This window comes from Natrix helvetica (assembly GCF_964273705.1).
Source record: "Natrix helvetica genome assembly, chromosome: 5".
In the NCBI taxonomy this organism is placed as follows: Eukaryota; Metazoa; Chordata; class Lepidosauria; order Squamata; family Natricidae; genus Natrix; species Natrix helvetica.
Genome location: NC_138551.1, coordinates 75,902,183 through 75,922,872, shown reverse-complemented (window position 1 = coordinate 75,922,872; position 20,690 = coordinate 75,902,183). Strand labels below are relative to the sequence as shown.

Here is a 20,690-nt window from a genome sequence, read left to right as displayed (position 1 = left end):
TGAGTCATTGTATGACTGCTTCTGCTATTAGGCCTGATATGGGTGATTCCATCGGGGTACCTTGTACTTGCTTATAGATTTTTCAGTTGAACATGAAGTATATGTGGAAGCATAAATCCAGGAGTTTTATAATGGTGCAAATGGAGTGTTCTGTGGTGGCATCATCTTTGTGGGTATAGTGTTTAGTGAGTAGATAGTGTATGGTTTGTTTAGCCAGGTTGATGTCAATTGAAATGAAGAGAGCAGTGACGTCAAAGGAGACCATGACTTCTTCCTTATTGATTTTGGTGTGTTTGATGCATTAGAGAAATTGTTCTGGGGAGTTTATTGAATGGGTTGAGGTTTCTGAGTTTCCTCCACAGGCTTTTTGCTGGTTTGTACATCAGAGTTCCAAGTACAGACACAATCGGGGGCAAGAGGATCCTGTTCTTGTGTATTTTGGGGAGTCCGCAGAACCTGTGTGGAGGAGTCTTGTGGTTGCATGTGCATCTTCTCTAGTAGTGTTAGCTGTTGCCAAGCATCTGAATTTTGATCACATGACCATGGGGATGCTCCAACGGTCATAAGATGGTCATGTCACTTTTTTCAGTGCTTGTTGTAACCTTGAACGGTTACTAAAATAATACTTTTAAGTCAAGGACTACCTGTATCCATACGTACAGGTAATCCTCAACTTCCAACAGTTCATTTAGTGACTGTTTGAAGTTACAACAGCACTGACTGTTGCAGCATCCCCATGGTCACATGATTTATGATGCTTGACAACTGACTCATATTTAAGATGCTTGCAGTGTCTGGGGATCATGTTCATTACCTTTTGCAACCTTCTGAGAATCAAAGTCAATGGGGAAGCCAGATTCATTTAACCACCATGTTATTAATTTAACAACTGCAGTGATTCAGTTAACAAATATGGCCATAATATGGGGTAAAACTCACAACAAATTCTCCTGTTCTTCATTTCTCCTTGTTTTTATCCATGCAGATTGGTATAGAAGCTGCCATTTTTCTTAACAATTTTTAATTTTGACACCACTGTTTTTTCTAAAATCCAATAATGCCCACAGTCCTTTTTCTGTCCTTCAAAACCATCATTTAACCATATCTGTAAATAAAGGCAAACATATGCTTATATCTCACTTAGCAACATACATTTTGTGCTAAATTGTGGTCATAAGTCAATCTGTATAGCTAAAAGAAAAGAAATGATACAATGTTCAGTCACAAAGAAGACCGATGGGGTATTTAGAGACATAAAATTGGTCAAACATGGGACAATATATTCATATAATGGTTGGATAGGAGAAGTGACAAAAAATTATGCTAGGGAAGTACTTCAAGTTAGAATGGGTAAATGTCATCTGTAATTTCCTGTAAAAGGAGCTGTTTCCAAAAAATACATACCATAAAACAGAGGAGTAGTTTTATAATACCCCAGCAAAACAGCAGAAGGAAACCTTTCAGTCTGGCTAGAGATAAATGCTAACAAATTTCTGATATGTGGTGGAAGAGATATTGAAAGCTGATACATAACCTATTTGGAAAGACACTACAAGCTGAGCTACACTGCTGGAACCAGGCTTAGACTGATTTGAAGATCACTGACCCAGTAATGTAATGTTACATCAAACTTTTTCAGAACCCGTCTGAAATCTGCAGAAATAAATGTGTCCATACTTCTGCAAAAAATGGTATACATGTATTTTCTAGATAGCTTCAAACAGATTTCTTATGGGGATCTTAGGAAAATGTTCTCTGTTCTCCTGTTCTTCATTTCTCCTTGTTTTTATCCATGCAGATTGGTATAGAAGCTGCCATTTTTCTTAACAATTTTTAATTTTGACACCACTGTTTTTTCTAAAATCCAATAATGCCCACAGTCCTTTTTCTGTCCTTCAAAACCATCATTTAACCATATCTGTAAATAAAAGCAAACATATGCTTAGCCTATTCTTCTGTCATGTTTCAATTACAGATACTTAACCTTCTCTCTTTTGGCATATGAATCAGACAGTAAGTTGAATTTAGTTAGGAATTATCTTTGAAGTAAATGGGTCTCATGAACAAACACGTAATTGTTCTGTGAAATATATTTATTATAAAAGTGAAGGAAAGTGATGATAATTTGAACAGCTTGAAAAATATTCCACGATTTAATTCCCTCAAAAAAAAAAAGGTAGAGAAAATTGATTAAAACTTCATTTCAACTTGTCACATCCAATAAACAGATATTACAGAGAAGTTGTATGTATGTCACAGGCAATATGTGAAAAGCTGGCGTTGTACAGAATGCCTAGGAAATCTATAGAACGTGACATTTTTAGGCAAAGTATGAAATGTCTGGGTTATTTTAATATTCTACATCCTTTTCCTAGGCATTGTATATAATACCTAGACATTGTGCAGAACGACAAGACTTATTTAGGCAGAGTATTAAAAAAGAATCATAAAAATGAAAGAAGAAATGCAAAATAAAGTACAGGACTTTCTTACTGAAAAAAGCAAGAAGAAAAGGACCAGTATTTAATCTGTTACAACAAAAATGGCTAGGATGGCATTTTAGTGGAGTGTTTTATACTTTGCTGGTTTACCTTTTAGTATGGCATAAAATACCTAGGAAATGTGTGAAATATTGTCTCATACTTTGATGTCCCATTTTTGGAATTTATAGATTTCCTAGGCATTCTATAAAATGCCTAATTTCACACATTGATTGTAACATTTACAATGCAAGTGCGCTTTGTATATTTTTCTTTAAAAGCTTAGTTATTCACATTTTTAAAAAAAATCTATTTAAAAACATTGATACTCCAGTGAGAGAGGAACGCGCCTTCTTAGTGGGGGGAAAATGCCAAACCAGTGTTGCAAGATCAGGGTGGATAAAAATCAATTAAAAAATAATTAAAAATTGGATTTATTTATTTAAATTGGATTGTTTTTATTTTTATCAAATTTATTTTAATAAAATGCTTTTTATAGTTTTCTATTTAAGATACATTAAAAATTTAGTTTATTCAGCATGAATGGAGCTTAGTTATGTAGCATGAGGCTGTAATATTCTGAAATATTTACATTTTTTGTAAACTCATTCAATGAATCCAAGCTCTGCAAGCTAAGTAGGAAACCTTCATTTTGTTTGCAAATAATAATATTAAAGATTCTAACTACCAGCAAGAATGAATCCTTACATTTAAAGAGCACCTGTCATTTCAGATCCATCATGGCTGTTAGCAGGCATCCACTCACCTGCTACCCGCTACATCCCTCACCTTGTTGTGTTACTGCTACATCACTAGCTATCCCATTAAAGTGAATGGGACTGTTAGTGAGTCAACAACGGGTTAGAGGAGGAGTTGCTGCAGGATAGAGATGGCAGTTGCTCTTTAAAAATCATGATTTAGATTGAGTTGATTTAAATGAAGCCTTTTTACTAGTGACTTAAATAATGAGTTATATCATATCCACCCTGTGCAAGATGAGGATAAATATGCACAGTTCTCTGTACCAAAATTATTAATGTTAGGACATTAGAAAAGTGAAAAGCACCATCAATTGAATCTATATATATCAACAGAAATTTTAAGAAGGCCATGTGTTGATGAGTGTATTGTGAAGAATAAGTGAGCTGTACACTCTATAATACTTAAGAGAATCAAGAGGTTAAACTTCAGGATACTTGCCTTTTTTTGAAAGCAGTATTGTATAGAACAACACACACAATAGGTTATGAGAAGCAGAAGCAGTTAGGTATAAAGGGCATTTTTAAAAAGTGGCAATTTGTTTACATTTGGAAAACAAGCATTTTACTTTAATATACATGTACTTTTTAATTGCTATCAATATACAATAGTGTAAAATTAAGGCAAACAAAGCAGAAATGTCAGCAATTCACTACTGGAAATCTAAAATGATGAAGTATTTATGTGGATTGCCATTGAAAAAGATTTAAGAAAGGGACCATGATGTATAAAAAAAGTTAAAATTCAACGTACACTTAATATAATGGGATTTTATCAATGAGTAAAATATGAATTGTGCTACGAGTACAGTAGTAGGTCTGGAATTAATAGACAAATTAAAAAGCAATGTCATTAAATCCAGTATATAACTAAATTCTGAAATTCAATTCAGAAATTAATTCTAAAGAGATGTACGCAGCTTTTCACTCAAATCGCTCATTTAACTTGTGATTATGAGAATATTTTTTTAAGAATGTGATCCGATTGAAAAGTCTATTCTGGTGATCTAAAAAAAGCTGTGATACAGATATTAAACTTTGACATGATTAATGTCAAAGTTTATTGAAGAAGAAACAGCATGTCTTTTCCCACAAAACATTTTGTACCAAACCTTAAATTAATTGAAAGAGTGAGTTGAAGTTCAGTTCAACTTTAAGGTACGAGTATAATCAGCATTTTTGTCCCAGTGTGCATTTTGTTTCCTTGCACATAAATCTAAGGTTCTACTTCTCTTATCTAAATTAGATCATAGATTGGAGAATAGCTATAAGGATGCTTAATTTTTCTTGTACCAGTTTGGTTTTGCAGATGTTAGCTTTAAAGCAATTGATCCTGTCTCCAGAGTTCTGATTGTAAATGAAAAAAAAGAAAACATTTAAAAAGAATTAGAGGAATCTGATAAAACATATTTTTTAATCAAATCAGGTACTGCATAAATAAGAGGGAAATCTATTCTCTATTTAAATCTTAACTGTAAAATAATTTTGTCCAAATCTAATTGATTCCTTATCTCCATAGCTCAACCTATGTTTGAGTAAATGAGTATGTCTAAAACTTTACCTTTACATACAGGTTGACTTATGATTATTTGTTCAGTGACAAAGTTACAACGGCATTGAACAAAGAGACTTACAACTAGTCTCCAAAGTTGTGGTTAATGCAGCACTCCTATAATCATGTAACCTAATTATTAGTTGCTTGAAAGCTGGCTTGCATTTATGACTGCAGGGGTGGTTCAACTCCCCCCCCCCCCACATGCCTATCTCTAGCTGACCTTGACTGTCTTCTTGCTCCCACTGCTTACCAAGCATGTCTGGCCTGGCTCTTTGTGAGGTAGCTGCTGGCTGCATGCAGCTTTTTTTCTCCAGGTCATGCATGGGAATTTCCTCAAAAGACTTGGGAAATCTGGCTTTATGTGGCCAGCAGTTGCCCCATGAAGGGCCAGGTGAGCAAGCATCAGCAGCTGGAGCAGCAGGAGCAAGAAGACAGCAAAGGTCAGCTGGGGTGGCAGAGTGCAGGGTGACAAAGGTGTCCAGAACAGTGTCTTTATATTGTTGTAGTGGAACTTTCTGGGGGCATCTGGGGATTTCTGAAGTGGCTGCTTTGTGCTGTGCTGCTGGGCTATGGCTTCACACCATGCTATGGGGGCTTCCAAAGTGGCTGCTTTGTACTGCAATGCTGGGCTCTCCCATGAGGGTAGAATTTCCTGGGGTGGCCCCAATTTTTCATATTGTGTTGTGGCTCAAGGGCTTCTTGCAGCCCCAGAGCCATGACACATTGGGAAGGCCCTGAGCTGCTATGATTCTGAGGCTGCTTGCTTCTCTGCTAGGCAGGGTAATAGGTGGCCCAAAGGACAGAGATGGGGGGAATAGGGGTTGGGAGAGTTGAAGGGGAAGCTGTCCCTTACTTTGGAAAAACTGAGACTGGGACTAAGAGAGACAATTCAGGAATGGCTTAGATCATTGTAGAGTCTCCGCTAACAACCAATGGAACTCAATTAACAATGGCAATGAGGATTACTGAGATTGTCATTGCTAAGTGATGTTGTCATGATGTCACACAACAGCATCACTTAGCACTCAGTTTTCCGAATCATTAGGATTTCACTGACTAATTTCTTGTAATTCACACTCGGATCACTCTTTTATCCCTTATTATATATTGTATATAAATATGAAAGAAAATGTGAAATGTAAAATATGCATATCATAGCAGTATCTCTGTTGTTTATCTTTCTTCTCTGATATTATTTTAGCAGTAAGATGTTTTTTTAAAGAAAGAACTCACCTTTTCTATTTATTTTAGCTATCTTATAAAACATAATACGGTTTAAATAGTTGTGCATCTTTTTTATTATAAATGCCAAGACCAAGTTACAATAAAGTGAACAATACATTAAAAGACAATATAAAAATATGTTCTCGTGCGGTGTGCTCACATTTGCAAACCAGTAGGAAAGGTAAGTGAATCCCACCGCTGGAGCTATCCTTTTACTTTTGCCATTAGTAGGTGTTCCCCTAGTTTGGTTTCTGGGTATGATATTGTCAGCTAATTGTCACTTTCCCAATGTTGGGCTAAATTTCCTTGTGTGGCCTTCAGCATGTATCTTAATTTTTTTTAAAAAAAAAAAAAATCTTTGTTCTGGAAAAATTCCTAGTAGAAAAAATATGAGTTATCAATTCAAACTTTGTTTTGATTTTTAAAAAGTCCTCTATGTTTATTTCATATGAATACGTCAATCATATGAATAAGGGAACACTGCAATAATCATATATGCAAGGGCTTGTTGCAGAGTTACTTTTTTGCACCTCATAGCTTTGAACCGTTGCTAAACCAGGCATTATGCTAGTATCTTCTATCTTTCCTGTAATTATACTTCAATAAATTGCAATATATGCTGGCCAGACTGTAACAATTGACTGATGTTGTTAGAATGATTTGCGGTAAATATTTTTATCAACAAACTAGTTCATAGTATTTAAATATTGAAATCCTGCAAATTATCTCTATCTCTCTATCTCTGTGTATCTATATCTATATAGGATAGTTTTGATTATCATCAAAATAATTTGGTCTGGATTTAATCTGCAGAATAGAAAGTATTTATAAATGTTTTAAGTGATTCAGGAAAGAGAATATGAGTAGGTTTTTTTCTAAACCCTGGTGCTGAACTAAATATAACAATAATTTATATGTGATTGGCAAATGCTCAGTCAGTTGTATAGGTCTAGGCACAAAGTCAAAGGAGTAAGAATAATGAGCTTTTATTTTTGTCGAACAAAAAGTCAAAATTTATTAGTGTGACTTGCAGTGTTCCTGACAGCTTTCCTATTCACTTTGCTTGTGGAAAGCCAACAGGGAAGTTTGCAAATTGTGATCATATATATGACCATAGCTCATTGCAGCATCATAATTGCAAGCTAGGCATATGAGTGGCCAGATCATGATCCTTTGACTAGGAGGATGCTGCAATGTCCACAACTTTGAGGATTGGTTATAAGTTTCAAGGTTAGTTTTCTTAAAGGCCCTATTCAGAGAGTTTATATTCCAACAAAGGAGTCTTTAATTACCTCTGATATCTAGATTCTGTCGAGATGCCTGATAAATTTAATAAATGAGTACATTTTTTTTAGTCAGTAGACCTTGAAATTACACTGGCTTAATCTCTTTCTCTTCAATCAGCTTCAGGTTTACTTCCTCCTTTCTATTGACTGCTTGTCAGTTGCAAAACACACAAATTGTGATCATGCTGCAGTTGCTATAAATGCGAGGATTGGTCGCAAAGCTATTTTTTTTATACCATTATAACTTTGAACATTGATTAAAAAAGGCAGTCAATAATCGAGGATTACTTTTAAGTGTAATCCTTAGTTACTAATAGATTGCCATAGATAAGAAAAAAGGTTTTAAAGAATGGCGTTAAGATATAAAGTCAAATTCTATGTCAAAGTGATTAGGAAATTTCCTTTGATATATCTATCACCAATTGTTAAGCACAAATCCTGGAGTGTATAGGTATTTCTCTGTCCTGGAAGCACCTGCAATGAGTTTTGGCTGCTCTAATATTGTACCTGATTCTGGGATGAAGCCATGCAGCCTAGGGTGCCGCAGCTTGTTCTCCTGCAAGTTCCAGACCTTCAAGAAGGATATTTACAGTAAAATAAGTGACTGATCAGTGATGGAGAATAGTGAGGAGGGCATGGGACCTAGTGGGGTGGGAAACAGGCCCAAGGCCTATGGGGACCCAGTGGTAGAGGATGGAGAAGATAAACATGGGCACCCCTGTAGTACCTTGTAAGTACATCATAAGGGTGAATGGATTGACACACATCCCAATTTTGTTCACATGCCCATGGGAATGCTGTAGTGATCATAACTTCAAAACCATCTAGTAAGTAGTTTTTTGAAGTTACAACAACCAGTTATAAGCCAAGGACAACGTGTCTTGAGAAAAAACATAATAGTCTGAGAACATCTTGAGGCGTCTTGATTGCTCATTGCAGAAAAAAATTGATTATGCAAAAGAGTTAGTATGGTGTATTCTAAGACAGGGGTGTCAAACTCAATTTCATTTGAGAGCTGCATCAGAATTGTGTTTGACTTTGGGAGGCCAGGGTGGGTCTGGCTAGCTCAATATTACTCCTGTTGGGGGCGCTTGTGGTCACTTGAGCAATCTGCCAGCAAAAACAGACTCCCAAGTTCCATTTTCAGCTGCCACGGCCTCCTGCAACCCTCTGCGTGCAGCCCTCCCAAGTTCTGTTTTCACTAGCAAAGGGTTGCAGGAAGCCGTGGCAGCCAAAAACGGAGCTTAGGAGCCCGTTTTCCCTGGTAGAAGCGCCCTGGAAACCCTGTTTCCAGGGCGGCCTCGGGGGCCAGATTTAAGTACCCCATGAGCCGATCCGGCCTCCAGGCCCTGCGTTTGATACTCCTCTTCTAAGACAAGCCCCATTGAGCCCCATTTCTTACCAGTAAATCCCTAGGGTTGGATTGGTAGTTTCACAGTTTTCTGGGAGGAAATGACAAGAATAGGAGAAGTGCACCAAGATCTTCCAGTCTTTGGTGCTATCTTGACCTCTTTCCCAAGGGAGGAATAGCTCAGGCAAATTTAAATTAGGTGGTTGGTTAAAGGGGATTATATTATGGATTAATTCACGTGTAGAATTTAAGCAGTGATGATTGCAGAATTTGCCATTCATACATTAAATGTTTGTCCTATAGAACTTTATTCATTTCTCTTTAACAATGAACTTCATTATGGGCTGTTGTACTTTAATGGAAGGCACTAAAAAGTTAATTGGTAGAAAATTGATTTATGAATGAGGTTATCATTATGTTGAATAGAAAACTACCAAACAGAATGTTTAAAATATATTCATATTTTATCTATTGTATATTCATGTATGTAGTTCTGTAAATATACTAAAAGGATAAATTCTTTCATGGTGAAACTATTGGTTTTAGCTTTTTTTTCTTTGTTATTTTGTTTGTAACAATCACAAAATATTTTAGGGGTGACTTGGTCACTTCCAGGAGAAAACATACTGTGTTGCTTGGATTTCAAGCAATAGTCCATATATTATATAATGTCTGGACTGGGAAACTCACAGGAAGTATTTTTCTGCTACAGTTTTAAACTTTTAAAGTTCTTTTAAAGTTCTAAACAGACAATGTAAACTTCTCTTTTAGGGCATTTCTATTGAAAATTTTGTACCTCTCTGAAAGTAGCTTCAATGTTTCATTTTAGCATTACATGCATTGTGCATCTAGGTCAGCGATGGCAAACCTTTTTTGGCTCGCGTGCCATAAGTGGGGGGAGCGCAGGGGGGTCGTGTGCAGGCGTGCCGCACCCATAATGCAATGTGCAACCCCCAGTGCGCATGCACGCACTACAGGCCTCCCCCTCCCATTTTTACATGCTTTTTTCGCCCTCCCCAGGCTCCAGAGGCTTTATAGGAGCCTGGGGAGGGCGAAAACAGCCTCCCCCACCCCCCACCCCCCGGACACCCTCCGGAGCTCGGAGGGTCATTTTGAGCCCTCCGAAGGCTTCAGGGACTGTCCGGAGGCTTCCCTGACGCCTTCGGAGCACTCAAAACAACCCTCCGAGCAAACCGGAAGTCACACCGGTTTGCTCGGATGATCGTTTTGAGCGCTCCAAAGGCTTCGGGGACTGTCCGGAAGCTTCCCTGACGCCTCTGGGGGGCTTCCGGGGGGGGTGGGGGAGGCTGTTTTTCCCTCCCCGGGCTCCTATAAAGCCTCTGGAGCCTGGGGAGGGTGAAAAATAGCTTTAAAAAAGGGTGAACTCACATCTCAGGCCTCGCGTGCCCTGACAAATGGCTCCGCGTGCCATAGGTTCGCCATCACTGATCTAGGTAAACCTATTTTGGGTATAGCTGAGGCACTAAAAACGTTTGGTTTTAGCCATGAAACAGTGGAACTCCATGAGACTTCCCATTCACAAAAACTGTTCCTCAACCATAGCTGTCCTGGTATGGTAGATCTTAACTAAACCTTTATCAGCAAATATAATCTTAATTTTTCTAGTCAGTTTTTAACATGGCTGGGCAATGCTTTTGCTCCAACTCTAAATAATGTTTCTAAATGCATGGAAACCTGAGAATAAATTTGGTTATTTTAATGACTCAAAAATAAGTGATTTATTAAAACAACCATATTTATTATAACACATTCTGCCAGAGAGACATTCCTTGAGGATGGGCTCCAGCACAAGGCCAAAAGCTCAGAAGTCTAAACCCCTGGTCTTCGTGACCAACCCAGATTGGATTCTGCAAATAAGTGTTTTGTTTATACTCAGGGATACCGCTTTCAGATCACATCCAAACCATTGTACATTCTTCATTTCTAGTTAGTTAGCTAGTTAGCTTCATAAGCTGTATATAATGTTTGTTTATATGAACAAGCCCCATTTTAATCCTCGCAGGCATTTGCTAGGCATTTTAATGATCACTATAAAAACTATTCTGTTTGTATCAGTAGCAAGCACTGAGAAGTTGCCTACAAGTACTTTGATGTTGTTGTTAAACTTGGGTTTTGTGGCACCAGCACTCCTTTAATTGGGAATTTAAATGCAGGAAAAATGACATTCCCATGATCAGACAGTTCAGATTTGTGGGGAATAGGCAAATATACAGAACAAGAATTGGAAATATGATAAAAGGAATAATTCCATGTATATTCCTTTCCAACAGTAAAGAAGTTCAGATCAGCTACATGTTTGAATATAATTTGTGGAAATAAATTCCTCTTAAATGATAATTATATGTGTATGTGTGTAGGTTGTTGTGTAAATCAGATGGTTCCTCCAATTATACTTATTTTTCAAGTTGAACTTGGTAAATGGAGCCTAGTGTTGTCTTTTCTTCTGGAAGATGAAAATTTAGCAAAAAGGAAGTAATTTGGAGTCCAAAAGTTATTAACTTTTTATTTTATTTATTTTTTAAAAAGTATAAATGTCCCTTGAATGTTAATTATGTGTACACTTTGTGCTTGCACTAAAAAAATAAAACATTTTTGGCAAAGATTTTCAAGAGCTGCTGCATACTGCTTATTCTTCTGTTGTGCTTCTGTGCATTTATCTGCTCCCAAGTTGTTTGCACAATTTTACTCTACCCAAGGGTTTTGTATCAAAATAATTGCTTTATTTTGCAGACTAAAAGTGTAGAGCTTTCCTTGGATGCAAACAGTATTATTTTCAGGATACATTTGAAATTAAAGATGATTTCATCTCTTGATTACCTTTTATCTTAGCTTCTGTTTAGCAACATACTTTGAAATGTAAAATTAATTTTGGTTAAGTATCCCTTTCTATACAGTATTAAACTTCTTGTAATCTTCATAGAAATAGCAGTATGATTAAAATAATTGCCTTATGTTGCAAGGAGAAGGGGCAGAGCCTTTCCTTAGGTGCAAATGGTGTTATTTGTAGGTTATATTTTAAATTAAGCTTATTTTATTTCCTTGCCTACTTTGTATCTTGATTTCTGTTTATGAACATACTTTGAAATATAAAATTCATCTTGGTAAAGTATCTTTCTGTATTCTATTCTTATAATCTTCATAGAAGCATTAAATTATATTTTTTTAAAGTAACGGGTTTTACTGTAAACTGTGATTTTGGATTCAGAAAATTGCAAGCAATATTCCATTCACAAAAATTAACTCTTGCACCCCTCTGTTTCTCTTCCTCTAAAATGTTTTTATGCTTGAAGGAACCTCTAGAATTGCACTTGATGATTTTGAAGAGGGAGAAATATAGTTGCAATAAACTTGAAATTCAAATACATGCATCTTGACACAAACTCATTTAATTGGAAGTAATCGCCTTCATCCCATTCTAGATCAGTTGACAATATCATATGATTTATATGTCAGTTGTTTAACTTTTATCCACTTTAATAGATCATGCTAAGTATGTGAGAAAATAGGATATATCAATGCCTTTGATTTAGAATGCAGTTAGATAGTGAAAAAGTACATTTGTGCTAATATATTAAAATAATTTATTTGTTAGAAAACATTGCATTTCTGGTGAAGGATAAGTATGGTCCTCCTGTTCACTTGTCCTACTGTTCTTAACATTTGTTAAAAGAATTATTAACTTGAGCTTGTATATTTTTGCTAATCTTACAATAATTTGTGATGAATGGAATAAGTGTTAAATGACTGCATTGTTTAGTGACAATTTTGTAACAGTCCTTTTTTTTTGTTTTGTTTTGTTTTGTTTTTTTCCTAGGACCGGAATCGGCCCTATGATACTTTTAACTTGCACTCTTTGGAAAACTCATTAATGGATATGATAAGGACTGATCATGAACCTCTTAAAGGTAAACACTACCCTCCCAGTGGCCCACCAATGAGTTTCGCTGATATAATGTGGAGGAATCATTTTACAGGTTAGGAATATTCATATGTTCATACTTACCTTAAAAGAAAATCAGCATTTTTTCTGCTATAACATTTTGATGTGTTATTGCTTTTTTTTTTTGCTACTAAATAAATTGCTAAATGTTTAAAGCTACTCCTTGATTTTAGAATCTCAGTTAACTGAGATGAAAAGTAAGTATACAGTATGATTAATGGTGCAGTTAGATGTCAAATCATAGTTTATAGATTGGCCCTTTTTCTCCAAAAAATATCTTGGATGATCTATTTTAAATTTACAGTCAAAGAAATAAACATAGTTAAAGCACCTGTTTTGTTTTGTTTTGAAAGGAGTGTGTATAACAAACTGGTGGCATGTGCATTTTAAATCTTGTTAGATAGGCAGGGTGCCAGAGGCTTTTGACATATATAACTTCCAAAATAAACAACTATTACAATTAACTACCAGAATCAAGGCATAATTTCTCATGAAAGGGCTGGCCCTTTTTCTACAGCTTTCCTTTTTATTTTTAAGAACTCAGTAAGTATGCAACCTGGCACATGAATAAGAACAATCTTACAATTAGAAAAAAATGATAATTAGCTCCAATTCCTAATTCAGTATATTTCTTAAGTATAATCCAACCAAGGAGAACCATAAATGGTCCAGAAACATTTACTAACTAAAACCTAACATATGTAACTTCTTTCTGGGTGGTGTACAAATTACAACGAATCAAATAATGTTCATTCCTCTAGAATTGACAATGCTATTAGTCCTTGCATTAGTGGTATACAGTTAAAGGAAAAACACTTAGTTTGCAAGACTGTCCAAAATATCTATTCCAATTGCAGGTCAGCTAAGGTCATGTATCTAAATATGCAATTCACTTCTAACCCTTTTTAATTCTATGCATCTTGAATTGATTGTTTGAAAGCCAGTGAAAGATTTTTCATTTTAAATATGTTTGATAAATTCATACTTATTCTTTTTCATTTATTGGAAAATGGAATTATTTCAGAGTCTTTAAAAATTTGAGAAGTAATTGAGCAGTGTGCAAAGGTTCTTAAAATTAAACATTACTTAGCTGTTTAGTCAGCTACTTTCTAATATAAGCATGTATATATTTAGAATATTCTTCTACTGTCTCAAACATCTGTTTAAGAGAGGGGAATTGTAGAAATGAGAACAATAAAAAGTTTAAATATGTATACTAAAATAGTTGAATAGCAAAGTATTACCAGAATAAAGTTGGAGAATGAAATTATTAAAAACTTGGCAGAATAATATCTTCAATTAAGGACATCAGAAAGAGGCTAGGTTAGCCTTCTTAGGAGCAGAAATATATTTCTAATATTTTAGATTATTAATCAATGTCAATGTTTCAAGGGGTATTATAGTTTTTAAATTACATACCAAATGATCTTGTTACTTATATTTTATACAAGCTGAAATTTGAAACTTACTATCCACTATTACTGAATAAAACGACTTGACTGGTTTCCCTCTAATAAAGTTAATTATTATTGGCTTGCTGTGATGTCCATTGGGCAAAGGTCATCAGCCACTGTTGCAATCTGGCAAGAAGTTAAAAACAGCCTATAAAAGATTTTCAGAGACAAGGTAACAAGAAAGTGGTCACTTTCAGGTCAACTGACATTTGCAAGCCTGGATACATAGTGGATTAAATTCTGAATCATCCTAACATAAGCTAACAAAGAGACCTTGGAATTAGCCCAGCAGCTGTATAATCATCATTAATAGACCTATTTAAAATTTTCACATACAGTTTTGTGAAAGTCTGGACAAAGCCCTCTGTAATAACTGTATACGTCTTTAAACTGATGGCATAGAATGAGGGATGTTGTCTATAGAGATTCTCAGTCATCCAGTTGCCTCTTGAAAAAGCACCTTTGGGACAATGAGGGATGTTGTTACAAAAGATAAAGCTGGCTGTGAAATTTAGCAAAGAGTGATTTATTGTTTGCTCTGATTCTCTTGCATTGAAACTGTCAACCAGTATTAAATATATTGTCTAAAGGTAGCCGTTTAATAATCACTCTCATTCAGCAACTGTTACGATGGTGCTGAACAAGTAGTAATCAGTCCACAAAGTTCCCACAGTCCCAGCACCCATGTGGTCATGTGGTTGCAGTCTGGCCCTTGACAACTAGCCTGTCCTTACGATAACATTATTTGATCACCATTTCCCCTGCCTGCAACAGCCACTTACTGGCCTGCTGGGGACTTACTTAATGATTCTTGCTTAATGCTGGCAATAGGAAATGCTGGGATTCTCAATGATGTAGAGTGGGAGGTGCTACCATCGGGCTATCGTCAATCCTGATTGGTCCATAGACTGAGATAAATTGTTGCAGCCATGCCTCTGCTCTTTTTGCCCAGTTCCTCTCAGTCTATGGTCCAAATAGGCTGACTTTTTTCTTAGCTCGTGTGAGACTATTTTCCTAGAATATTAGATTTGATAATTTGGCTAATTGGCTTCTTTCTACATTATTTAAAATTTCCTTCAAACTTGAAATTGCATTGCTGCTGCGTGCGAAGGAGGCAGCGGGCATTGCAGCCGCCTCACAGATGCGCCGGATTGCCGGCTGGCTTGGATCTGGCAAAACCTGCTCTTTTCTGCTGAGAGAGTGAGATAAGCGGAGACTGGCTTAATTAATTTCCATCGCTAAGCAGTATGATCATGTGACATCTCACTTGCAACTGTATTACTTAGTGATGGAAATACCCAGCACTACCCATTGTCATTGTTAAGCAAGGATTACCTGTAATATTGAAAAATACTGTTAGTCAATATTGAATGAAATATTGCAACTGCTAAAAGCTTCTGTGAAGCTGTAATTTGTTTTCTCACTGTGGGAACTGTGTAAGAGTGTATATTTACTAGATGACAAAAACAAAATCCATACTTAACTGCTAACTACATTTGGCTTGAGAGCAAAAATGAAATATATTCCCACCATTGACTAGGTTAAGTGGACTACCCCATACAGTTATTTCTGTCATTTTCTTTTTCCTTTACTTCTTTGCCATATCTTACCATCTTAATTTTCAGTTCTGAGAATGTTAAAATATTACACATAAAAATTGACATTTCATATTTGTAATTGAACATTTGCTTGGCATTCTGTGATGATTCAGAATAGCCTCCAGAACCACCTGCACATCTACCAAAGAGAGGCAAAGAGAGTACAGAAACGTCTGTGTGCTATACTTAAACAAATAGGAAAATAGAGCAGCCCCCTATAGGAGTGTTTTATCTCATACTCACTCTATCTAGATTAGAGAGCAAAATAGAGAACATCTAAGCCAAAAATATTTGAATATAGAGGTTATGCAATTGATCTGAAAACTGAATAAGGATCCTTCATTAGTTAAAATAGAATAGAATGCATTCAGTTTTCTGCATCTGTGAGATACTTTTGAAACTCTCTATCATTACTAGTACTATTGAACAAAATTGTTTTTGTAATGTATTTCAGCTTTAACTTGAGTGAAAAGCTTAAAATCATGACACTTTTAGGTTAAATCTCTTTACATTGCAATAACATATACAATATGTGTATGGTTCCATGCATATATGCACACACACGCGCACACTTACATATACATTATACATCTTGGCAGTTTTGATTTTCTGAGAAGATAGTTGTTAAGTGTAACTTAAAAATAGAAAGCCAAAAAGCAGGTGACAAAATGTCAGGCAGCCGGTCCCTGGTAGAGTGACTGAATGAACACAACATGCACACACGCATTTCAGATGTCACAGATTTGGTTCTATTTTTGTACCTGACTTTAGCAAAGCAAGAAAAAAAGTATTTTAAAAAGTGTTTAGTGCCATAATTACAAGCTTCACTTTTATATACCAACTCATATACAAACCATTTACTGCAATTTGGTTATTTGGCAGTTATTTTGGCAGAATTTTAAGTGCCAAATGGGATCTTCTGGACTCTTATCTGAAGTTTAGAAAGGATTTGCTTGCTGCTTCTCCCTTGACCAAGTAGAAGATTGTCTTGCTATCTTTTACAGAAATACCAAAACTGCTAGGTTAAGTCCTGGAAACTGCTTTTGGCAGGGGCAAAACTGAGTACATTTTTTTGTAACATAGTTAGATCCTCCTGTTCAGAAGATAATATTCTTGCTTTGGGTCTCTTAATTGAAGCTAAATAGTAAACTTGTAGGCTCTCATTGGTATTTGCAATAGGGGATAATAATTCCTGCTGAAGAGATTAGCCATTGCTATTGACCTTACATTTATATTATTTTGCTTAAATCATTCTGGGGAAAAGAATAGGATAACATTAAATTTTAAATACTGTGAAATAAATTACTGCTTCCATTAATTCTTGTGAAGTGCAGGATGTTCTAAAACTGTTCTACTTAGAATATAACAAGTATCAGCTCTTATGGAGATTTTTATTGTTTCTTTCTTCCTTTTTATTTTTTAAAACACCAAGATTCTTCTGACTCAGCTTTACCTACAGATCTTATTGTAAAGGCTATGATTTATGGTATATTTTGTATTATAAGATGCTAAAAACCAGTTCCACTGATTTAAAAAACTGATTATTTCTCATTGTACTGTATGTGTGTATAATTCACAACATACATTTCATTTTTTACATACCTTTTGCCATGTGGCAAAAAGTGAGGAATCTTCTTCAGCACTTCATACATTTAGAGGAAGAGTTTGGGTTTGGGGGAAGAGGAGCCTTCACGAATTGAGTATGCGCACCTTGTTGAAGCCCTATTATGAATTAGAGTCTTCCCACCCTTGTTTAAAAGAAGGTGCTTACAGATTTTGGAAATTTCTAGGGCTTCATATAGATTACCTTGTTTATATCCTTATAACAATCTGCAAGGTACTTGACTATTCACATTCTTGTACTGTAGATAGAGAGAGATTAGACTCAGACTCAAATTAATAAAGGTGCTTTCAAGATATATGTCAAATCAGAGACTCGATGTTTGATATTCCCGTTGTCTTTACCACAACACAGTCTTGAATGAATTAAAGAGGCTTGTCGTAGTTTCCAGAAGCAGAAGATTTCATACACTCACGAGTTAATGAGAATCCAAACTACAGTACACATATAAAATAAGCTTTCGCTTTTCTTGAAGAAGCATAAGCAAGTTATTTCTACTAACACTATCAGTAATCAGTTAAAGAAACACTAAAGAGCTAATAGTTTGTTTTGACAACAAGAAGCTGCTAGCATTCTTTCCCAGATTTCCCTATTGAGTCAATGGGATGGAGATGAGGGAATAACGTGTTTATTTTTCCTCCAAGGTACAATATTTAACATTAGGTACTGTTTCTCGTTACAGTTAATTAATTGAAAAGTGTATTTTCTGTTAATCTAAAAATCAAATTCCAAGAATTAGAAATGAGCAGAACTGTTTCCATTATAAAGAAACCAATGAAAAGATATTAACATGTTTAGGTTCATTTTTTTTGTCAGATGATTTGTTTTCTTTTACCTTTAATGAACATAGCATATTGTAGTTATTATTATATATCTTTTATTGAAGAAGAGATGGGATACATTTTGAGATGATTAACACTATTCATATCTGTTTGATTAAGAAACTCTAGGTTTTTTAAAAAAATAAACTCTAGTATTAAATGTTTGTTTAACTTTTTTTAGGTCGTATGGGCATAAATTTTCATCATCCGGGAACAGATAACATTATGACACTCAATAGTAAGTTTATATCTTACTTTACTGCATTTTGTACAACTTGTATATTCAATATGCTTTTGCATTTATGTGTCCATTTTGATTACAAAAAAAGGAGTAGAAATAGATAATATAAAAGTCTCTGGACATCATTCAAAAGTCTATCATATTATTCCAAACTGAAGGGATTCCTCTTTGAAGAAAGTTGATTGCAATACAGGTACCATATTTTTCAGAGTATAAGACGCACTGGAGTATAAGACGAAAGTTTTGAAGAGGCAAATTTTTTTAAAAAAGTAGGTAGGTAGATAAAGGGGGAGAGAGAGAAATACAGTATGTAGGGAGGGAGAGAGAGAGTAGTTAGGTAGGTAGATAAAGGGATAGAGAGAGAGAGAAAAATAGAGAGATAGAGAAATACAGTAGGTAGGAAGGGAGAGAGAGAGTGTGTGTAGGTAGGTAGGGAGAGGGACAGAGAGAGAAAAATAGAAAGATAGAGAAAGAGAGAAATACAGTAGATAGATAGGGAGAGTGAGTGAGTAGGTAGGTAGGTAGATAGAGGGATATATATATATAGCAGGTAGGTAGGGAGAGAGAGTGTGTGTCTGTAGGTAGGTAGGTGGAGGGATAGAAAAAGAGAAATATAAAGAGATAGAGAGAGAAATACAGTAGATAGGTAGGTAGGGAGAGAGAGAGAGAGTAGGTAGGTAGATGTTTCCAGGTGTATTTATCCATGTGCTGGAGAAGGAAATCCTGACAACCTGCAGCACCTAAAACTTTGTTTCTGCTGGCACAGCACTTGATCAATGTAATTCTCATCAATCAGTTAAAGAGCTTTCCAAAAGGAAAAAAAAGGTTTTGCACTTTTCAAACCTCCCCAAAACGTCCCGTTTTTCGCAAAAACGGGCCCATTTTTTAAAAAACGCATGAATAGCTTGGGGGGGGCTTGCAGAGTGAACCTGGGGGGAGGGCCAAAAACGAGCAAAAAACGGCCCTTTTTTGCGAAAAAGGGCCAGTTTTTTGTCAAAATAAATTGCATGCATAGCCTTATGGAGGCTTATAGAGTGCTGCTGGGGGCTGGGGGGGGGGCAAAAAACGGCCCTTTTTTTGCTCATTTCTGCCCTCTCCAGCCCCCAGGAGCTCTCTGAAAGCCTCCCTGAGGCTAGGCACGGCCATTTTGGTGAAGGGGCGGGGCTTCGGGAGGCAAAAAATGCTTTTTTCGATGTATAAGACGCACCCAGATTTTCAGCCTCTTTTTTGAGGAAAAAAGTGTGTCTTATACTCCGAAAAATACAGTAGTTCTTGACTTACAACACTTTGTTTAGTGACTGTTCAAAGTTACAATGGCACTGAAAAACGTGATTTATGACTGCTTTTACCATTTAGGATTATTGTGACATCCCCATGATCACATGATCAAAATTCAAACACTTGGCAAATGACTGATATTTAGGACTGTTGCAGGGTTCTGGGGTTATGTGATCATCTTTTGCGACCTTCAGACAAGCAAAGTCAATGGGGAAGCCAGATTCACTTAACAACTATGTTACTAATTTAGCAACTACAGTGCTTAACAGCTGCAGCAAGAAAGGTCATAAAATGAGGCAAAACTAATTTTAAAAATGTTTCACTTAGCAGCAGTAATGTTGGGCACAATTGTAGTTGTAAGTCGAGGAGTATTTGTATTGTGATTGTAAAAATCTGTACAGTATATTGGATTAAACTATGTATGGTAAAGATCTTGAGGTTTTTGGAGCCTCTTAGGAGTTACAGACCCAAGTGATCCGACCATTACTGGGACTACTGATTTTTACTTTCCATATCCTCTCTAATTCCTTATGTTGCTGTCACTTGGCACTATTACCTCTATCACCATCCATCACGGCTACTTTCTGATTCCTGTCTCTTACTCCGATGTCTGGTTGATTGGCCAGTACCTCCCTGTCCATCTGGATCTGGAAATTGGGATCTAGAAATCAGGATCTTAGCCCTACTATTCTCCATGACCTTCTGTGGAATCCCTGTTCTAAATTAATCCATACACAGTGCAGATGTTCCTGTACACAATGCCAACTGGTTGTGCCATTCAGTGAAATACCCTACCACTTATTGATAGGGTGGTTGGACTGTCCCTGAGGTCTCTCTGGATAGTCTTGGATCCTGTCCATTGAGGTATATACCCCTCCTTCTATGGATCTGGTACTTACTGCCTATTCTTGTGCTGCTATCCAGCCCTCTTCAGTCCCTTATAGGATTTCCCACTGCACCACCTGAACTATCTGTCAATGGTAAAGTCCCATTCAGTCAGTGGTGGGTTCCTATCAGTTCAGCCGAACCAGTAGTGGTTTGACGGCCTGGGTTGCTGGAACC

At 36.2% G+C, this 20,690-nt stretch overlaps 1 protein-coding gene across 11 annotated transcripts in view; it reads left to right on the top strand.

Moving 5' to 3' along the window:
- Positions 1–20,690, top strand: part of CPEB3 (cytoplasmic polyadenylation element binding protein 3) — a gene marked incomplete at its 5' end in the record, with an annotated part of 92,291 nt that overhangs the window by 33,317 nt on the left and 38,284 nt on the right. For 9 of the 11 annotated variants that reach the window (XM_081953933.1, XM_081953930.1, XM_081953931.1 and 6 more), the window contains 2 exons: positions 12,490–12,649; positions 18,291–18,347. In XM_081953933.1, coding sequence (XP_081810059.1) covers positions 12,490–12,649; positions 18,291–18,347 — 217 coding nt within the window. The remainder of the gene's footprint in view (positions 1–12,489; positions 12,650–18,290; positions 18,348–20,690) is intronic. The other 2 variants (XM_081953928.1, XM_081953927.1) reach the window with 1 other exon arrangement.